At 58.4% G+C, this 17,240-nt stretch overlaps 1 protein-coding gene across 4 annotated transcripts; it reads right to left on the bottom strand.

The window, feature by feature from the left end:
* Positions 1-4,386: 4,386 nt before the first annotated feature.
* RASD2 (RASD family member 2) lies at positions 4,387-16,308 on the bottom strand. 4 transcript variants are annotated; one of them, XM_059186817.1, is made up of 3 exons: positions 16,167-16,308; positions 10,071-10,464; positions 4,387-6,738 (listed from the first exon to the last, which is right to left on the bottom strand). In XM_059186817.1, the coding sequence occupies exons 2-3, from the start codon at positions 10,339-10,341 to the stop codon at positions 6,209-6,211; spliced, it is 801 nt and encodes a 266-aa protein (XP_059042800.1). In that variant the 5' UTR covers positions 10,342-10,464; positions 16,167-16,308; the 3' UTR covers positions 4,387-6,208. The 4 variants fall into 4 exon arrangements, with proteins under 4 accessions (XP_059042800.1, XP_059042796.1, XP_059042799.1 ...); XM_059186813.1 differs by lacking the exon at positions 16,167-16,308 and adding an exon at positions 15,220-15,716; XM_059186816.1 differs by lacking the exon at positions 16,167-16,308 and adding an exon at positions 15,220-15,630 and having other exon boundaries at positions 10,071-10,460.
* Positions 16,309-17,240: the final 932 nt, after the last annotated feature.

The following is a 17,240-nucleotide window of genomic DNA, read 5'->3' as shown; positions in this document are numbered from 1 at the left end:
CTGCCATCTATAAGCAAGCAGATTTCACCAGATCCGGGAGTTGCCGGCACCTTAACCTTGGGCTTCCCCAGCCTCCAGAACTGTGAGAAATAAATTTTTGTTTTGTTGCAGTATGGGAAAGCTGTTAATACTCAATTTATGGTATTAGTTATAGCAACTTGAATGAACTGAGGCATTCACAATGAACAAAATAGCAACATTTCCCGTAAGAACAGGACCCATATTGAAGCCCAGCCCAGCCCTGTGCAGAGTTCCTTTTCCTAGACGAAGCTGGAGTCCCTCCCTGGGTCCATTCTCCAGCCTCCTCCGCCCGGCAGATGGTCCTGGCCCTCTCCCCTGCGGAAACCCTAACGAGATTGATCTCAGATTTCAAAGCCAGGTGCCAGATCGAAGGCTTAAGTTTCAACATATCAAGCCAAGAACCAGCTACTTGATTCTCATTCTTCTCACCTATGTCAAAGATATAAAGGAGTTGGTCATGAAAGGGTCTTGGGGGAAAGGGACATTTCCAAGACCGCTATGGCATGCTGTGGGAATGTCTGCTCCTTATTTTAAGTCTAGAGTGCTTGACGCATGTCCTTGTAGCTGAGGGTTCTGTGGACCACTGTCTGTCCTCTGCCTGATAAATCTAATGAGTGATAGACCATCTGAGTTAGAGACCGGAGATCCTTCCTGAATTCAGAGCAGTTTATACTCTTAATGCTGGTCGGGGCCAAGGATGTGAGTTTCATATGGACCAGATGTGGGAAATCTACAAGAGAAAGTTGGCAATGCCTGAAGCCCCATTTAAGGGAGTTCACTGGAGGAGCAAGAGATCTCAGCACAGGAAACCACGGGTACTAGAACATTCCTAGAGGCTGTGGAAGGACATAGCAAGCAACCCACATAAAGATGCACGGAACTCCATCAAGCTGCCTGCAGGTGAGCCACTGCCTGGGATGGTGGGAAGGGGTTGGGAAAATCTACAAAATGCTTGTGATTTTAATGTCATTGTGAAACATCACCCATGCTCCAAGTGTGACATTTTCTTACTGTGACACCACAGTACCAGGCAACTAAGAACTTTCATGTTCCTCCCACCTCCGCCCCCGACCCCTACCAGACCCACCTCCCAAGGACCAAGGGCAGGGGAGAGAGAAACTGAAATTAGTTAAAAGGGAAGCCAGAGAGCAAGGAAAGGAGAACTTGCCCATCCTTCTCTTCCTCAGTTTCCACCTTTTTGTGCAAGCAGACCACAGCGTGGGGAAGGAGGGAAGGTCTTCCCTTTGCCTGAAGACTGAACTGTCTATCATCACATGGGCAAAGAATTTTAAGGGAGGTTACATCTGCCACCTGAAGAGCTTTTGGTACAGATGAGAAAAACCACAGGACAATCCAAGTTTTGATCGAGGTGTAGGGGAAAATCAAGCCCAGATTCGCTTTAAGGAAGCAGCGGCAGGGAAGTCAGGTTGCGCTGGGTGGCCCGAGGTCTGGACGTAATGGGTGACGGTGCCAGGAGGACCGTCAGCTGGCCAGCCAAGTGGCCTCTCCCATTTCTCCTTGCAGAGGTGCCACTGAGCATGGGGCCACCGGGCAAGGAACTGTGTTTCCCAGCCCTTCTCGCCAGTGTGCATGGTGAAGGGGGTGGAGGGGCCCGACTGCAACATCCTCTGCAGTCTCCTCCCCTAACCCCATTGGCTGATTCAACCCCATTGGAATGTGGTTCATGGGGTGAATGCGGCTTTGACCTTGCAGATGGTGACATGGTCCTAGAGATGGGACGGCCCGAAACCTGGATGCCCACATGACCCGTGGAGCAGAGCCAGCCCCTGGCCTAGCACACTCAGCTCAGACTTTGCCATGAAACAGCTGTCGTCATGTTCCTCTGTTGCCGCAGCTGGACCTTTCACGATGAGCTATAGAGCATCTCACTTCCTGGGCACGATATCCACTCCAGGTTACTGAACTACATTCAGATGTCTCTCCCTCCAGAGAGCAGTCTCTCAGCCAACTCAGGGATGAAAACTCTGGGGAGAAAACACGCTTGGTGATCGGATGTAGTTTCTAGTTCAGCTCTGCTCCCTCACCACTGTGTAACCTCAGACAAGTGGCTTCACCTCTCTGGGCCTGGGTTCCTGGTGTATAAAATAAAGGGGGAGTCATAATCCTTCCACACAGCTTTGCCACGAGGATCCAACAAGAGGCCCCGTATGGTGCTCTGTGCACCGTAAGTCTTCAACCAAGGCTACCCTCCTTCCCCACCTCTGTTCCCGGCAGCCTTTGCTGCGGAGCCCCAGCTGGCCCCAGTAAGCCGTGGCCCAGACTGAAGCTTTCCTTTTTGCGTAAGTGACAGGTTCAGGGAGGTGGAACAAAATAAGTACTCGGAGTTCGAAGCACAGAATTCTCTGAACTCAGATTCCCAGCGTGCCCGTCCTGGGGTTGGGTACTAAGACGGCTGACCTGCACTTGTCTCTGAATCGTTTCACAGCGGGGAAATTTTCCCACCGTCTGTGTCTACCCTCTGTCCCAGGGCTAAGCAGAGATCTGTGGGGCTAGTGTCCTCTGCTGCAGCCAGCCCCCCATGCCCAGTAACCCCATCCCAGGGAGAGCCTGAGGGCTGCAAGGAGCCGGGGCCAGGCCCAGGCTGGAGCAAGCGTGCTCTGTTTAGTAACGAGCAGAATGTCATGGATTGTGTAATGAGAATATTAATTCCTCCTTGCAGAGAACATAGGGTTGCCAGGGGCTTCTTCGTATGTTGTCTGGTCCAACTGCCCTGTCCCCACCTCCCATGTAGAGATAAAGAAGCTCAAGTGTCTGGGAAAGGACATGACTTATTCAGAGTCCCCAGCAGGGGGAGGGAGAGGCAGAGGGGGCCGGGGCTTGGCCCACAGGGGAAGGCTTGCTCTGGTGAGCCCAGCTGCGTCCCCATGAGCCCTTCTAACAACACTGTGCTGGCCTGTGATACAAGGGACAGTGTTGGCCTCACGCTTACAAAGTCCAGGACTAGGAAAGCGTCAACGTGATTTGCCTTCTACAATTGTCCTCTCTGCCTAGTGTGGGCAAAGCATGGAAGGGGAGCTAGGAAGGTGGACAGAACGGGGAGTCTTCCTCCTGCTCCCGCATGACCCAGGCCCGCCTGGTTTCGATTCTACCCTAGCCAGGCTCACCTCGCTTTGTGAATATCCCGACAGAGATCTCGCCCTCTGAATTGGGAGCCTGGTCACCTACATGCTTGTTGGCATCTCTTGATCAAAAACACAGACCATTGGGATGCCTGGGTGGCTCAGTGGGTTAAAGCCTCTGCCTTCAGCTCAGGTCGGGATCCCAGGGTCCTGGGATCGAGCCCCACATGGGGGGGGGGTCTCTGCTCAGCAGGGAGCCTGCTTCCCTTTCTCTCTCTGCCTGCCTCTCTGCCTACCTGCGATCTCTGCCTGTCAAATAAATAAATAAAATCTTAACAAAACAAAACAAAACAAAACACAGACCATCAATGCAAAAATCTTTTCTCGCCCACACAAAGCTGAGATGGCCTCTGGTTTCGAATTCCCCCATCTGCCACGGCACCAGCTTTGTGCCATCTGGGACAGGGAGGGGACAGCGGGGTGAAGACGAGGAGTGGGTTTCTCGTAGAGCTGAATGGGGGCAGGGCTGGAGACTCCAAGGATAAAGCGCGCAGCAGGTGCAGGGCCAGTGTCCTCCTCTTCCCTCCACTCTGGGGGCAGGTTCGGGGGGCACAGGCTCAAGATCCTGTCCCTCGACCTCCACCCTCAGCCCCTCGCACACTCTGCTTCACTCCACACTACGGCTCACTCTGCTTGTCCAGGGTTTACTAAACATTGTCCAGAAAGTTGTACATCAAGTCAACCATACAGACCTGGGCTCTGTCCTGACCTTGAGAACCAACTGTCCAACTGAAGGTGCCCACTACTGACAGATAACTCTTTATTGTGGGGCATGACCTGAGCACAGGGGCGCTCTCTCTGCTCGATACTAGCAGGACCCCCCACCCAAGGCTTGGTGATGCAAAAATGTTTCCAGACGATGCCAATCATTCCCAGGGGCCAAATCAATGGTCTCCAGGGGCCCCACAGAACTCAGACCTATGGTGGCCCCAAAGGGCTAATGATCTGTGGGGTGGGGGGGAGTTTCTCGTCTGACCTCCCTGCCCCTCCAGAGGGACACTGCCAACTCAGCACACACCTCCCAGAAGGCCTAGAAGGGCAAGGGCCAAGAGAGGGGCACAACCTCCTGTTTTGGGGTGCCCCTCCCCCATCTATTCAAACTTGAAGACTGACCCAGTGCTGCCCCAAGGGCAGGTGTGATCCCGGGAGGCCAAGGCCAGCTTTGGTTGGAGGAAAAAGCAAACCTCTGGAAAGCAGAGAAAATTCACACGGTCAGGAACACAGCTTAGAAACAAACCCACTTTAATTGGTAGCGTACACAGAGATCTGGGGCAGCAGGGGGACATCATGGGGTGGGACCAGGCCACACACCTGTCCTGGCGATGGTACCCGGTCTGCCTAGAGGGCGCAGGCTGGGGCTGGGTGAGGGCATGGAAGCGGGGGTGCCAGGGGAGAGGGATAGGGTACTGCAAGCTGGGGTTGGGGCCCGTGTAGAACTCGGTGTTCACGTGTATGTACACAGAATTTACAGGAACCCTCAAAGGGCAATCTAGAGAAAGGGTCAGGGAAAAGGCGCTCTGGTTTCTGAAGGGCCCCTCCCCCCCCCGGGGCTGAGGCAGCATGAGGGGGTGTGTGCCCGATACCCAGACTTAGCCCCACTTCTGCCAGTCGCAGACTTGCCATGTGCGCTGGGACCAGAGAGACAGTCACCCTCTCTGGGCCTCAGAAAGAGTCACTAGATGATCACTAAGGTTCCTGGTAGGCCTAAATCTCAGTATTTTAAAGGAGATTAAGATACAAAATATATTTGTTAAGAGCTGAGGACAAGACATGCTCAAATCCCACCACACCTGGTCCGCAGCCGTCCAGCGCTAGGCATAGGCTAAGGACCCCCGAGGAGCTTTCCCACCTACCTCTCCGGGCTCGGCTCTGGTTCCCAGCTGCTCCTGCACCGCCCCCCAACAGCACACAGGGCACAGGGCGGCAGGGGTGGGCACAGGCCATGCGGGTGAGGGAAAGAGGCCAGGGTTGGGAAAGGGCCTGGCCTGGGAGGCATAAAGTGCACTGCTCACCCTCTTTGTTTCCTAGCACACAGTGGACCCAGCACCCAGCAGGTGCTCAATAAATGCTTAAGAAGCGAACACAGTAGGAGACAGTGTGGTTCCAGGCAGATCCCTGCCCTGAACCGGGTGCCTCGGGGATGGGCTGAAGCGTACCACCTCCTCTGTGACACGGGGGAGGGAAAGGGGACCGGGGTCGGGGGGAAGGGAGCAGGGGGCAGGAGGAGAAGCAGCCCCAGCCTGCCCGCCCCCCCAGTGCAAGTGTAAACTGTGAAGCTCATGACGGAGGGCAGTGTCTAGCCGGAGGCAGGACCCCGGAACCCTGTCCGGGATCAGGATCGGGGGAGGGAGGGGTCCCCAGGAGAGGCAGTGGGGTCCGGCCAGCGAGGCGGGGGCAGCTTTTACAGTACAAGGATTTCTGTTCCTACAGCTACGCACAACGGGAGGACAGCTAGAACTGCAAAGCACAACCAGCAGACAGAGGGGAGGAAACTGCGAGAGACAGACAGACAGACACGGCGGAGGCCAGTGGAGGCCAGGCAGTCCAGGGATGGGCGTGGTCCACGGACATGGCCACGCTCCTCTTCCTTCATACAGTCAGCGGCCACTGGTTCACCGTCAGGGACACCTGAGGGCCACCCCCAGGGTGGGGGTGGGAGCAGCTAAGCCGAGACCAGAGGGCCTGAGTCCTTTCCCACCTTGCTCTGGGGGGCTCGGTTCCACCCCGCCAAGACCGTTCCAGGAGTCTCCCTCCGGGTAGGGAGTCTGGCCCCTCTGGCATCAGCATTTCTTACAGCCCTAAGGTTAGGGCGGCCCTGATTTGGGTGCTGGAAGCACAGGGGACCTCAGAAAAGCAGAATCAGAGGGAAGTGGTGAAAAGGCAGGAGAACGTACAGAGGTCAGAGACTGGGGTCGCCCATTCTGGTGCCAGAGGCCTTCGAACATGGCTGCCGTTGGGGGTCTCGTTGGGGGGGGACATGGACAGCCGGCACATGGGGCCACCTCCTGGAAGGCACTGCCCTAGCCCCACCCCAGCATCCCTCCCGGTCACTGGATGGTGCATTTGTCCCGCTCGCGGGCCTGGCCCTCCCGAAGGACCTTGGCCTTGATGTACTTGAGGTCACTGTTGACGCTAGGGCGGCGGGCAAAGGGCGAGACCATGCCGTAGGCGTCCATGTCCTTGACGCGGCGCATGCAGAAGGGCCGGGGGTGGAAGGCGTCGCCGTACTGCACGGAGATCTTGCGGTGCAAGGCCGGGCTCATCTCGTGGGGCAGCTTGGCCATGCTGAAGAGCACGTAGAACATCTCGTCCACGTTGGTGTTCTTCTTGGCCGACACCTCGAAGTAGGCGCAGTTCTCGTCCCCGGACACCAGCAGCTCGGCCTCGGTGGTGGGCACCTGCCGACACAGCTCACTGTGGTCGTTCTTATTGCCACAGATGACCATGGGCAGTTCCGCCGCCTCCTTGGTCTTGTTCTTCAGGCAGGATTTGACCTCCAGGATCTGCTTCTGGAGGCGCTTGACCTCGTCGAAGGACTCCCGGTTGTCCAGGCTGAACACCAGGATGAAGACGTCACCTGCGGGGAGAGGGACCCAGGTGGGGAGGCAGCCCCTTGCAGACAGACCCAACCCTCCCCGCCAGTCCGAGGAGGAGTCGCTGTTCTCCCCATTTTCCAGAGCAGGAAGCCGAGGCCCAGAGGGGTCAAGCCCTTGTTCAAGGTCACACAGCAAACGAGAGGCTCAGCCTGGTTCAGACACAGTTAATTCCACCAACCCTGCCCAGCGGGGCTGGAGAGGGAGTGAGCCGCTTGTGAATTTGTGCAGACTGTGTTAGGATAATAATAATAACAACAGTACAATTTTCACGACAGCAGGGGTCTTGCCCGACTTGTTCTGTGCACATCTCCCGGGGCCTGGAATCATGCCTGACACATCGGAGGCACTCAACATGCCTAGGTTCACATCTGGCCCCTGCCACTTGCTGGCCACGCGGCCCGGGGCAGGGCAGGCAGCCTCTCTAAACCTTAGTCTTCTCCATCCGTCCCACGTGGATGAAATACATCTTTTTATGCGGGTTTCTCTGGACAATGAATGGAGAATGGCCCAGGCTCAGAGGTCTTACGTTTCGAGACACCAATGGGAACAAGTCCCTGCAAGAACTAGCGTGGGCCGTGGGCTCCATGCGTACTTTCCTCCCAAAGCCCCTGCGAGGGGGATTTCTGCACCTTCCTGGTATAGGTGAGCAAAGAGAAGCTCAGAAAGGGCGAGCAACCCGCCCAAACTCACACAGCATGAACATGGCTAGGTCGAGACGTGGACCCGCTGCTGTCCTTACCTAGCCAGTCCCTGACCCACAAGTGCTCTCTGCTTCTTGAATAAATCACAGATGAGTGAGTGCCAGCTTCCAAGACCCACACGGTCCCTGCTTCAACTAACTGCATCCCTCAAGACAGGTCTTTGGGTCTGAAACGGGCCGCTCAGGGGGAGCGGGGGGCAGGGAGAGAGAGCCTGGGCGGTGCCCACATCCCAGTCTCTGGAGGTTACCACTGGGATTACAGGCTCACGCTCAAACTGGCCTCAATACGTAAGAACCTGTGGAGAGGTGTCCAAAATCCATTCCCCAAACAAGGAAACTGAGGCTCAGAGACTCGTGCAACGTTCAAAACCATGATCCGGCCAACGGTGCGCCCTTCACCGTGCGCTCCAGGGCAGAGGGAGACGGTGTCACCCATGACCTTGACTCCCAGTGCCCAGTGCCTGATGGTGTCTGTAAAGCTGGGTGAATGGGCGGAATGGGGTGGGAAGAACGGGGGTGGGGGCCCCTGAGAGAGGCACCTGCAAGGCGGCCCCAGCCTGGCCTGCCAACCCCGTCCCGTTAGGCCAATCCTGGGCCCCTGAGGACTCGGTGGCCTTGACATATTCAGATGCGAGACCGCGATGCCAAGCTTCAGAGACTGCCTGGCTGGCAGCTGGAAAGAGAGCCGGCAGCAGAATTAATGGCTTTCAGAATTTCCTGCGCACCAGCACCAGGTTGGAAAACGAGGCACGGGCTGGTGGGTGAAAAAAAAAAAAAAAAAAAAAGCAGCAGACAGATGTGCTCCGAATCCTAAGTGCACATTCAAAAGAGACGGACAAAAACCCTCCCGGTCACAACGATGATACAAACATAAAGGTCAGTGTGTTCATGGGGGATCCAGAAGTGTCCCCACCAGACTCATGGAGTGGCCACCGCTGGGGAGGGGACAGGAGTCTGGCGTTGGGGACACAGGACAAGGGGGCTTCTTTAGCCTCCTCTGTGTTTACAGGAGGGTGCGTTTGCAAATCACTGGTGTAATTAAAAAATGAGTTTTGGAAATACGCTCGTGGTCCTCCTCAACATCTGTCTCTCTCCTCCCTCTGATGTTCGCCTTATTTATATTAGTGGACACCTAGTCCCCTCCCCAAGGCAAGGAAAGCAGACACCCCTACACCCCCAGCAGGTGCTTGAAGTGTTCCCGCAGCCACACTGCGGGGGAAGCAAGCCGATGTCCGCCGTGCCACTGGGGAGACTGACCCTCAGATGTTTGATCACACCTCGGAGCCACCAAGTGGCTCCAGGTCAACCCAGGGCTCCTTCCATCCGGACACAGCCTCTCCAAACTATGGGGTGGGTAGGACAGTCCGCAAGGATAGCCTGCAGGAAGAAGCCATCTGCCCAGGGTGCTGAAGGAGGGGGCTTGGCTCGGGTGCGGGGGCAGGAGTGCACACGGCGTGCGTTTCTTGGTCCGAGAGCATCTCCATTTGGGGGGTTATTTTAGTGATGGCCAGGGGGCACTTGCTCACTCCTTCCCTTCATCACCCCCAGCAGTGGAAGAAGCATGGCTCAGGCAAGGACTCTGCCTAGCCCGGAGCAGGCACTCTATAAATGCTGGGTTGGTCTAAGACCCGTGTTTGCTGAGCACTTACTCTCTGTTCACCAAGCACTTCTGCTGTATGAACTCACTTACTTCTCACCGTGACTTTGGGGTGGGCACTGACACATGCTCTCACAGACAGAGGACCAAGCTGCTGACAGATAAAGTCACTTGCCCAGAGGTACAAAACCAGGAAGCAGCTGCCCCGGGCAGATGGGTTTCTGGCCCGCCCTCCTACAGCCACCATGGGGAAATTGCCTGGGTTAGGCAGAGGATGGCCCAGGCCCCCATCTCCATCCGCCCCTTAAATCCCGGGCAATCTCTCTTTCCTCCCCAACATTCCCAGCGGGCCAAGAGACTACAGGACAATTTCATGGTGGAGAAGGAGAGCCAGATGGCCAGGGACCGCCTGTGTTACCACCTGGACTAACTTAACCTCTCTGGGCCTCAGTTTCCCCACTTGTAAAATGGAAGCAAAGCTCCATCTCCCAGGTTGGTTGTGAGGACAAAAGAAACCCACACAAGCTCTAAGAATGGGCTCAGGCACGCAGCTTGAGAAGCATTAGCTATTGCCACCACTGTTAACTGTGATTATTACTAAGTTACTGGCCTGGGCAGGGCTCCCACCTGCCCTTTGACTGACTGCTCCCCAGGGCCTGCCCTTACTGCTCTGAGGGGCAGCAAAGGCCTGGGATGTCAAGAGAACTGAGGCCAGCAGACTGACCCTGGGCCCCAGGGCTCTGCAGGGCCACCTCCAGCAGGAGGAAGGCAGGAGCCCGTCTCTGCTCCCCAGAGAGGACGACCCCTCTCCCCCGCCCCTACACCCGCCTGTGTCAGCGCCTGATCTGGAAGGCAGCCCTGCAGCACTCAATGCCAGCCAGCTGGTGTGGGATTTGGGCCCCAGCTTGGTCACCTGCTCTGGCAAGCGGCACCCACCCTCTCTGCCCCTCCCCATACCCAGGGGTGGGGCTGGCGGTGAGCAGATACGTGCCCCCACGGCAGCCCCGGGCACCCACCTGTGAGGATGGAGAGCCTGCGCATGGCAGGGAAGGGGTGGTTGCCGGACGTGTCCAGGATGTCCAGCTGGTACATGTCACCTCGGATGTTGTAGACCTTTCGGTGGAAGTCCTCGATGGTAGGCGTGTACTGGTCCTCGAAGCGGCCGTTGAGGAAGCGGGAGACGATGGAGCTCTTGCCCACCCGCGAGGCGCCCAGCACCACCATGCGGTACGAGTTCTTGGCGGGCACGCTGAGCGTACAGTTCCCGCTGGACAAGGTCTTCATCATGGCTCGGGCCGGCGGCACGGAGCGGGGAGCCGACGCCAGGAGGCCCTGTACCCGGCCCTGCAGCCTCTTGCTGGCCGCCTTCGTCTCCTCCGCGGGGCTCCTGTCTAGGTGTCCGCTTTCTGTCTGTAAGACAGAAACGTTAGACTGGGGTGTCTCTAGGGGGTCTGGCATTCATTCAGGCCCCCTGCGCCTTCATTCACGCCCTCTCGGTCTCCTTCCTGCCCATCCACCCACCACACAGGGGCTCACCGCCCTGGCGTCCGTTCACCCCCTGCTTATTCCGGCCCAGGACGGCTGGGGCCTGAATTTTCGCTTTAAGCCAGCTCCCTGCTGCTCTCAGCCAGCCAGTCACTGGCGTTCCCCGAGAGTCACTTGTCGTGTCTATAAAAGGGACTCTGCTCCCAGGACTGTCGCACAGGCTCAGGTCACAAAACGTTAACTCCTGCTAGAACCTGATCTCTTCCTGGCTCTTTGTTGGGTTCTTTCCCTGTTCTGGCCTCCCAGCAGCTGTGACTCCAGGCCACGACCTGGGGAAGGCACTAGAGAGCCGTTTCTTGGGCCTGGGGTAGGGGTGGGGGGTGCTATGGCCTTTGGGGCCTTCCCAGAAACGGGGGAAAAAGGCAAGGTCCAGATCACGCCCTCCGCAGCCCGGGGCCCGGCGGTTTCAGCCCCAGGCCCTGGGAATTTGCTCACCTCGAGGAGATCCAGAGATCTGGATGTGGGTCAGAGAACTGACCCCGGGACAACTCGAGTCCCTCAGAGCTCCAAGGGTTTATGGTTCGGAGGCACACCCAAAACTTTCTATGGGTGCTCCTCGGCCTCATGGAAGAGACTGAAATGGGTCCCAGCTCCAAAGCCCAAATGGAGATAAATAGAGCCCCAGGACCCCAAAAGGCCCGCCCCAAAGGCCAGCCGCAGCCCCGCCACTCCCCTTCACTCCGTCAGCACCCACCAGAATCCACTCAGAATCCCTTAGCCCATCACTCTGTTGGAGCTCTGCTGAGATCTGCCTCCACTTCTTAGCTCGTGCTGGTCCCTCTGCCAGAACACCCTCTTCTCTTTATGCTTCGAGCCCTGGCTCACATACCACCTCCTCTCTGGAGGCTTCTCTGGCTCCCCAGCCCACCCCAGCAGGAATCCCTCCTCCCTCTAGAGAAGAGGAACTAGAAGGGGATACAGGCCTGCTGGGTATCAGTCTCCTCTGCCCTCAGCCTGCTGCCACACACAGTTGTGCAGGCTGGGCACTGCACAAGGCACCCAGCTGAGTGGGAAAGCAGGGAATGTCTTTGTGGAGTTCATCTGCCCAGAGAAGGCACCTCTTTCCAGGGTGCACTGGGAAGTGTACAGGCCAGCTCCCACTGGTCGGCCCGCCTGGGTTCTCCAGCTCAGGGGCCTGGAATGCTTCATCCATTTAGCCCAAGGCCCTCTCCGACATCATAATGTCCTCTGCTGTCAGGCCAAGAGACTGGAGGTGGAGGGACCTCTTGTGTGTGTCTTCTGGCATACGCCCTGTTCGGGGCATTCAGGCGTCTGCTCTGACTGGCGCCCTGTCCAACTGAAAGCCACAGTGCAATAAACCGGCTCTCAGAAATACCTTTTTCAAAAGCTTTTATTGTTAGCATTTATCAACCTCCATGGCACACACATTCCCATCATGGCCAATTCCCAGCTACCAGGAGGACCTGCAAAGAGAGGCGCACGTAAGCCCCCTCGGCACACCACTGACCCGAAGCAAGCCTGGAGCCCTGACAACCACCATTCACCCAGCCCCCGCCATGTGCCTGGCCCTGTGCTAAGTACAGGAACAAAATCAGGGATTCTAAGCGGATTCTGGCGGGAGCTGACATTGACCTTGCAGTCATCGTATGCCAGAGTGTCCTGAGCGCCGTGATTAACGTGTACTCACTCCCTCCCCACCCCGAGTAACCCCAGAAGGTAGGTGGTGTTCCCGCAGTTTATAGGAGGGGATACTGAGGCACAGAGAAGTTTAGTAATTGCTCATGGTCACACAGCCAGTAACCAGCAAAGGAGAGATCTGACCCCAGGCTGTCTGCCCCATGCACCGGAGCGTCCTCATCTTCTCCCTACAGGGGAGATATTATCTGCCTATTACAAATAAGGACCCTGATACTTAAAAGTCCCCATGACTGGCCTGTGTAGTTAATAAGGGAGCCAGGACAGTGACTCCAATATAAAGACGCCCACCCCTCCCCCTTCACGCCCGCAGCCATCTCTCACTTTATCCCATTGGATCTCAGTGCCTTGTACCCAGCAAGGGCTCAGTGAATGACCCAGGAGCTCTCCTTTGGTGCTCCTCCCCCGTCCCCGCCTGGCTGGCCCAGGTGCTGTGCTGAGGGTCTCTGTGCCCTGGACACGCCTGTGGGTGCACCGTTGGGGGTGGGGAGCTGAAGGCTTCTCAGCAAGGCAGCCTGGGCCTGCCGCGGAGATGGGAGGGAAAGAGGCCCCATGCCACGACGGACCCCGCCCCGGTCCCCCTGCAGGGAGCTTGATGCTGCTGTGATCACCTTTGTCTAGACTGAGTGGGGAGGAGGCCAGCCGCCCCCAGGGACCCAGGGACCCAGGGACCACGGTAGTCCCCATCATCGGCCTGCCGGGCTTCTAACCCAGAGTTCCTGGTAAAGACGTGCTTCTATCAGTGGCTGAAGGAGCCTGAGGGAGTCAGAGAGGAGAGTCAGACAGGAGCCAGGGCGTCAGAGGGGGGCCAAGGCGGGGCGGGGGAGGGGGCAGCGGGGGGGGGGAGTGGCTTTCCTCTCTGGGAGACGACTGCGACTGTGAGTCTTCACATGGCCCCAGGCACGTGGGGCTGTGTGTGGCACCCAGACACCTGGACGCCAGCGGACGGCTTCTGCAGAGCCCCACCTCCTGTCCCCATATCCTCCTTCCCTCTCCTCCCCCAGAGGCTGCCCTGTGGGCCGCTGTGGGCACAGCTTCTTTCCCCTGCTGCCGGCTCTCCGCTCTCCATCCTCAGCCGGGCCGACCCCACACAGTGAGGAGCAGAGAGGAGCCCTTTGAAAATGTAGAGCCTAAGCCTGGAGGCTCAGACAGTGGCTAATGGGGACCCCTCACAGCATAAGAACCCCAAGAGGAGCTCTGTGACTCTCAGCTGACCCTACCCTGACCCTACCCCAGGCCACTCCCGGGGGCCCTGGGAGGCAGAAAGTCCCCGAGCGGAGATGGAGTGGGGCAGACGGGAGAAGGCAACCCAGCCAGACAGGTTTCTGTCACACCGGATGCTTCCCGTACCTTGTTCCAGGGACCTCCCGACTGTCCCGTGAAGAGCAGACCACCGTCCACCCACTGGACTGGTGGGGACCCTGGGGATCCGTGTGGCTGAGTCACTTGCCCCAGCTCATTCGGATCACTGGCCAGGCCAGGATGAGAATTAGGCTTCTGGGCTTGAAAGCCTGGGCTCTTACCTCTGTAAAAACCCACCCCCTGGCCAAAACCCATCTTTTTCCAAACAGCGCCTGACTCTGAAGCTTCAGCTGGCGTCAGGCAGAGGAATGACCCCTGAGGCCCTATTAGATTCTTGTTCCCTCTCTCTTCCCACAGGTGGCTGGGGACAGGCACCCTGCCTAGGACTCACCCCAAACCCTGCCCGGCCAGCTCCCCGCAAATGCATCTATGGGCTCACCCCCTTCTTCGCCCTCAAGCCCCTCACCTAGGGTCTGCCTGGGAGACGGAGGGCATCAGAGGGACCAGGACATCAAGACAAGAGTCTTGACATGTCCTTCTCCCTATGAGTCCCCAGAGCTGGCTGCATTGCACCAGCACCCCCCAACTCCCTCCTACACACCTCAAGCCTCCTCCATTAGCACACATCCCAGCCCCTCCAGACATACGTGTTATTCACTGACTTCCCTCCTCACACCGAGAGGCGTCCTGGGGGGCTTGGCCAAGCCAGCCTGGCTATCCTTGGCAGTTCAGGATGGTAAAAAGCGGGCAGCTACCGAACTCTCAGAAACCAACCCTGCTTCTCACCAGCTCAGCACCCTTGGGCAAATGGGTTGGCCTGGTGGGGCTGGTCATCGACTAAATGGCGACTGTGGAAACAAACCCGTAGGGTGGCCCGGATTATTCAGCCAGAATACAGCTCCTGGCACATGGCAAGTGGGTTCCTTTGGTGCATCTCCTCTTGGCATTCAAGGGTCGGCCTGGAACAGCCAGGGGTGGTGGGACTGGAGTGCAGGCAGAGGTCTTGGGGGGGGGGGGTATCTGTTTTGTTGTGACACCACGGTAAGCCTGAATCACGGGCTCCCGAACTCACTGCCCCATCCCAGCCTGGCGTCCTACCTACTGTGAATTCGTCATCCTCCCAGGGCAGGAGGGAAAGGGAGGAGAGGTCAGAAGGAGCCCACCAGAGGGACTTGGAGGCCCTACAGGCCAGCTGAAGACAGGAAATATTTCCGAGGGAAAGAATCACCCAGGAAACTCACTCCCTCCACCAACCCTCCAAAAAGCTCGAGGAACACTGGACAGGAAGGCACTCCTTAATCTTTCCTCCTCTCTGAGCCTGTGTCCTCATATTTAAATGGCTATTGCTCTAGGTCCCTGAAATGGAAAGCTCCTAGGAGCACATCTAGCACAGAGTAGAAGCTCGATACATCTTTCCCACCTGGGATAAGGAAAGGGCCTAGCACTCAGCCTGATACATAGTAGGTGCTCAACTAGGATCATTTTCTTGAGACAACGTAAAGTTGCCTTTGATCCCATCACATAATAGATGCTCGATCAGCTTAACTTTCCCTAGTCACATAATGCTTCCTCTAGCCTTCCTCCCAAAAGACTCAAACCCTTCTTCCTGGCTTCCCCCACATCAGCCAGCTCCCCATTTCTGATGGGGTGTCTCTCTCCTACCTGAGAATGGTGCGCTGGGCCTCTGGTACAGCTTGGAGGGCTGCCTGGAAGCGCCTGGAGGTGCGGTGAACCGCTGGCTTCTCCGGTGGCAGCCGCCGCTGCCACCGAGGCTTCCAGAGTCTGCAGCGACTCCTGGGTCACTGCGCCGGGCTCCTCCTCTGCGCGGCTCCGGGCGCCGGGCTGGGCGCGGCCGGGCGAGGGGACATGGGGAGCCGGTGCCCCATGGGTGGGTTCTGAGGGCTCGGAGGGGCCTGGGCGCCGGGCGGGCTCGGGCTCGCCGCCACCGGCCCTGCCCTGCCCCGACCCGGGGGACTCCTGCTGAGCCAGGTGCCCGGAGGCGCGGGGACGTCCGATCCCGGGGTCCCCGCCCTGGTCTCCGGGGTTGGGTATGCGGTAGGGGAGACTCCGGGCTTTAAGAGGGTCCTTAGAGACTCCTGGAGGGTCCTTTGGAGGTGCCTGGAGGGTGCGTGCGTGTGTGCGCGTCCCGAGAGGGCAAACCTACGCTGGCCGCCTATGCCACCTTCTCCGCCCGCGCCAAAGGGGGTCGCTCGGGGTGGGGGTGCTGCCCTGCTCGCCGCGGCCTCCTCTTCTGCCTGCAGCTCTGCAGCTCTCCCGGCGCCAGAAGGACGGCTCCTCTCTCCCTGCGAGGCTACGCCAGCAGCTGGAGGAGGAGCAGGGAGCTCAGCTCCGCGCGCGTGTGGGAGGGGGCCTTGAACGCCGCCCCAAGGTTTCGCACGTAGCTCCGAGTTAGTCTTAAACCCGCTCCTCCTCCCACTTCACCTCCTCTGGCCCGCTGTGGGGGCGAACTTTCTGCGGGCCCAAGCTCCTCCCTCCCTCCCTCTCCTGGAGGCGAACGCCCCTCTTTCCCGCAGGGCGAGGTCAACGGTCCCTCGGGAAAGCAATCGCAGCCGAGGCGCCAGTTGGCGAGCCCAGCAGCAGAAGCCCACCTCAGGCCTGGGCGCTCTCCGCCGCGCCTGCGAGCGTCGGTCCCTGGGCCCTTCGCTCAGCGCCCGTCCGCCCCCTTCGCGGCTCGCGAGCAGCGGGTCCCGCCGCCCAGCGCCCGCCGGGGCCTGCGGGAGCGCTGTCGCCCGCCTAGCCCGGCGCCCCGCCCCCGGCACTGGGCTCGGCCAATGGGCAGTGGGTCCTGCGGCCCGGCCCCGCCCCGCCCGCCCCGTCCGCCCCGCCCGCGGCCGCCCGGGCGCCGCAGTCCGGTGTTCCGCGTGCCCGGGCGCGTGGGGCCGGGGCAACTGGTGGGGCGGCTGGGGGCGCGCACCGTGACCGGAAGGCGGCACCGGCCTCGGAGGCTGACGTCTGCACGCGCATTCGCACGCACACCGCGCCGACCGCTGGTGACCCGCGAGGGTCCCGCAGCCAGTCGCCCGAGGTCCCCAGCCCGCCACTGTCGCGGAAATGCCTAGGTGCCCTGCGGGCGTCTGTCCTGCCCGCCCCAAGATCTCGGGCCCGCAAGATTCTGCGGGATGGCACGTGGACCCTGCACGTGCCGCCAGGAGGAGCGGCGGAGTCACCTTAGCCTCTCGAGCTTCTGAGTGGAGGTCTTGGAGAGCACTGTAGAGAGAGCCCTGCTGGCGATGAGTCGGAAGCATTCACCTCCATTCTCCCCGCTTAGAACTAGGACAGACATCAGTGGTTCCTCTTATGCCATATCTAGACACCCTTCATTACTTAGTATTTTCTTAAGTCCAAGACCCACTCTCCCCCCAACACATTTTTTAGAGGATCGTTATATCACTGCCTTAAATGGGAAGCCAGTATCACTTGCCATAAATAGAAGGTAAGAGTAAAAATAAACACAATGAAAACAAACCAAGGTTATTACATTCTAGTTGGAAACTTGCATGCCAAGGCTTGAGATGTGCCCTCAGTGAAAGAAGGGGGATTGGCAAAGTTTGGAGAGGTGTCAAAGACCTATTAGCACCCATCAGAGACTTCTTCCTTCATGCTTCCGGGAGGCTGAAAAGTGAATGTTCTCACTGTGTGATGTGGTGAAGGGACAAATACTG

This window comes from Mustela lutreola, chromosome 8, assembly GCF_030435805.1.
Source record: "Mustela lutreola isolate mMusLut2 chromosome 8, mMusLut2.pri, whole genome shotgun sequence".
NCBI lineage: Eukaryota > Metazoa > Chordata > Mammalia > Carnivora > Mustelidae > Mustela > Mustela lutreola.
The sequence above is the reverse complement of the archived record's forward strand: the minus strand, read 5'-3'. Positions and strand labels throughout refer to the sequence as shown.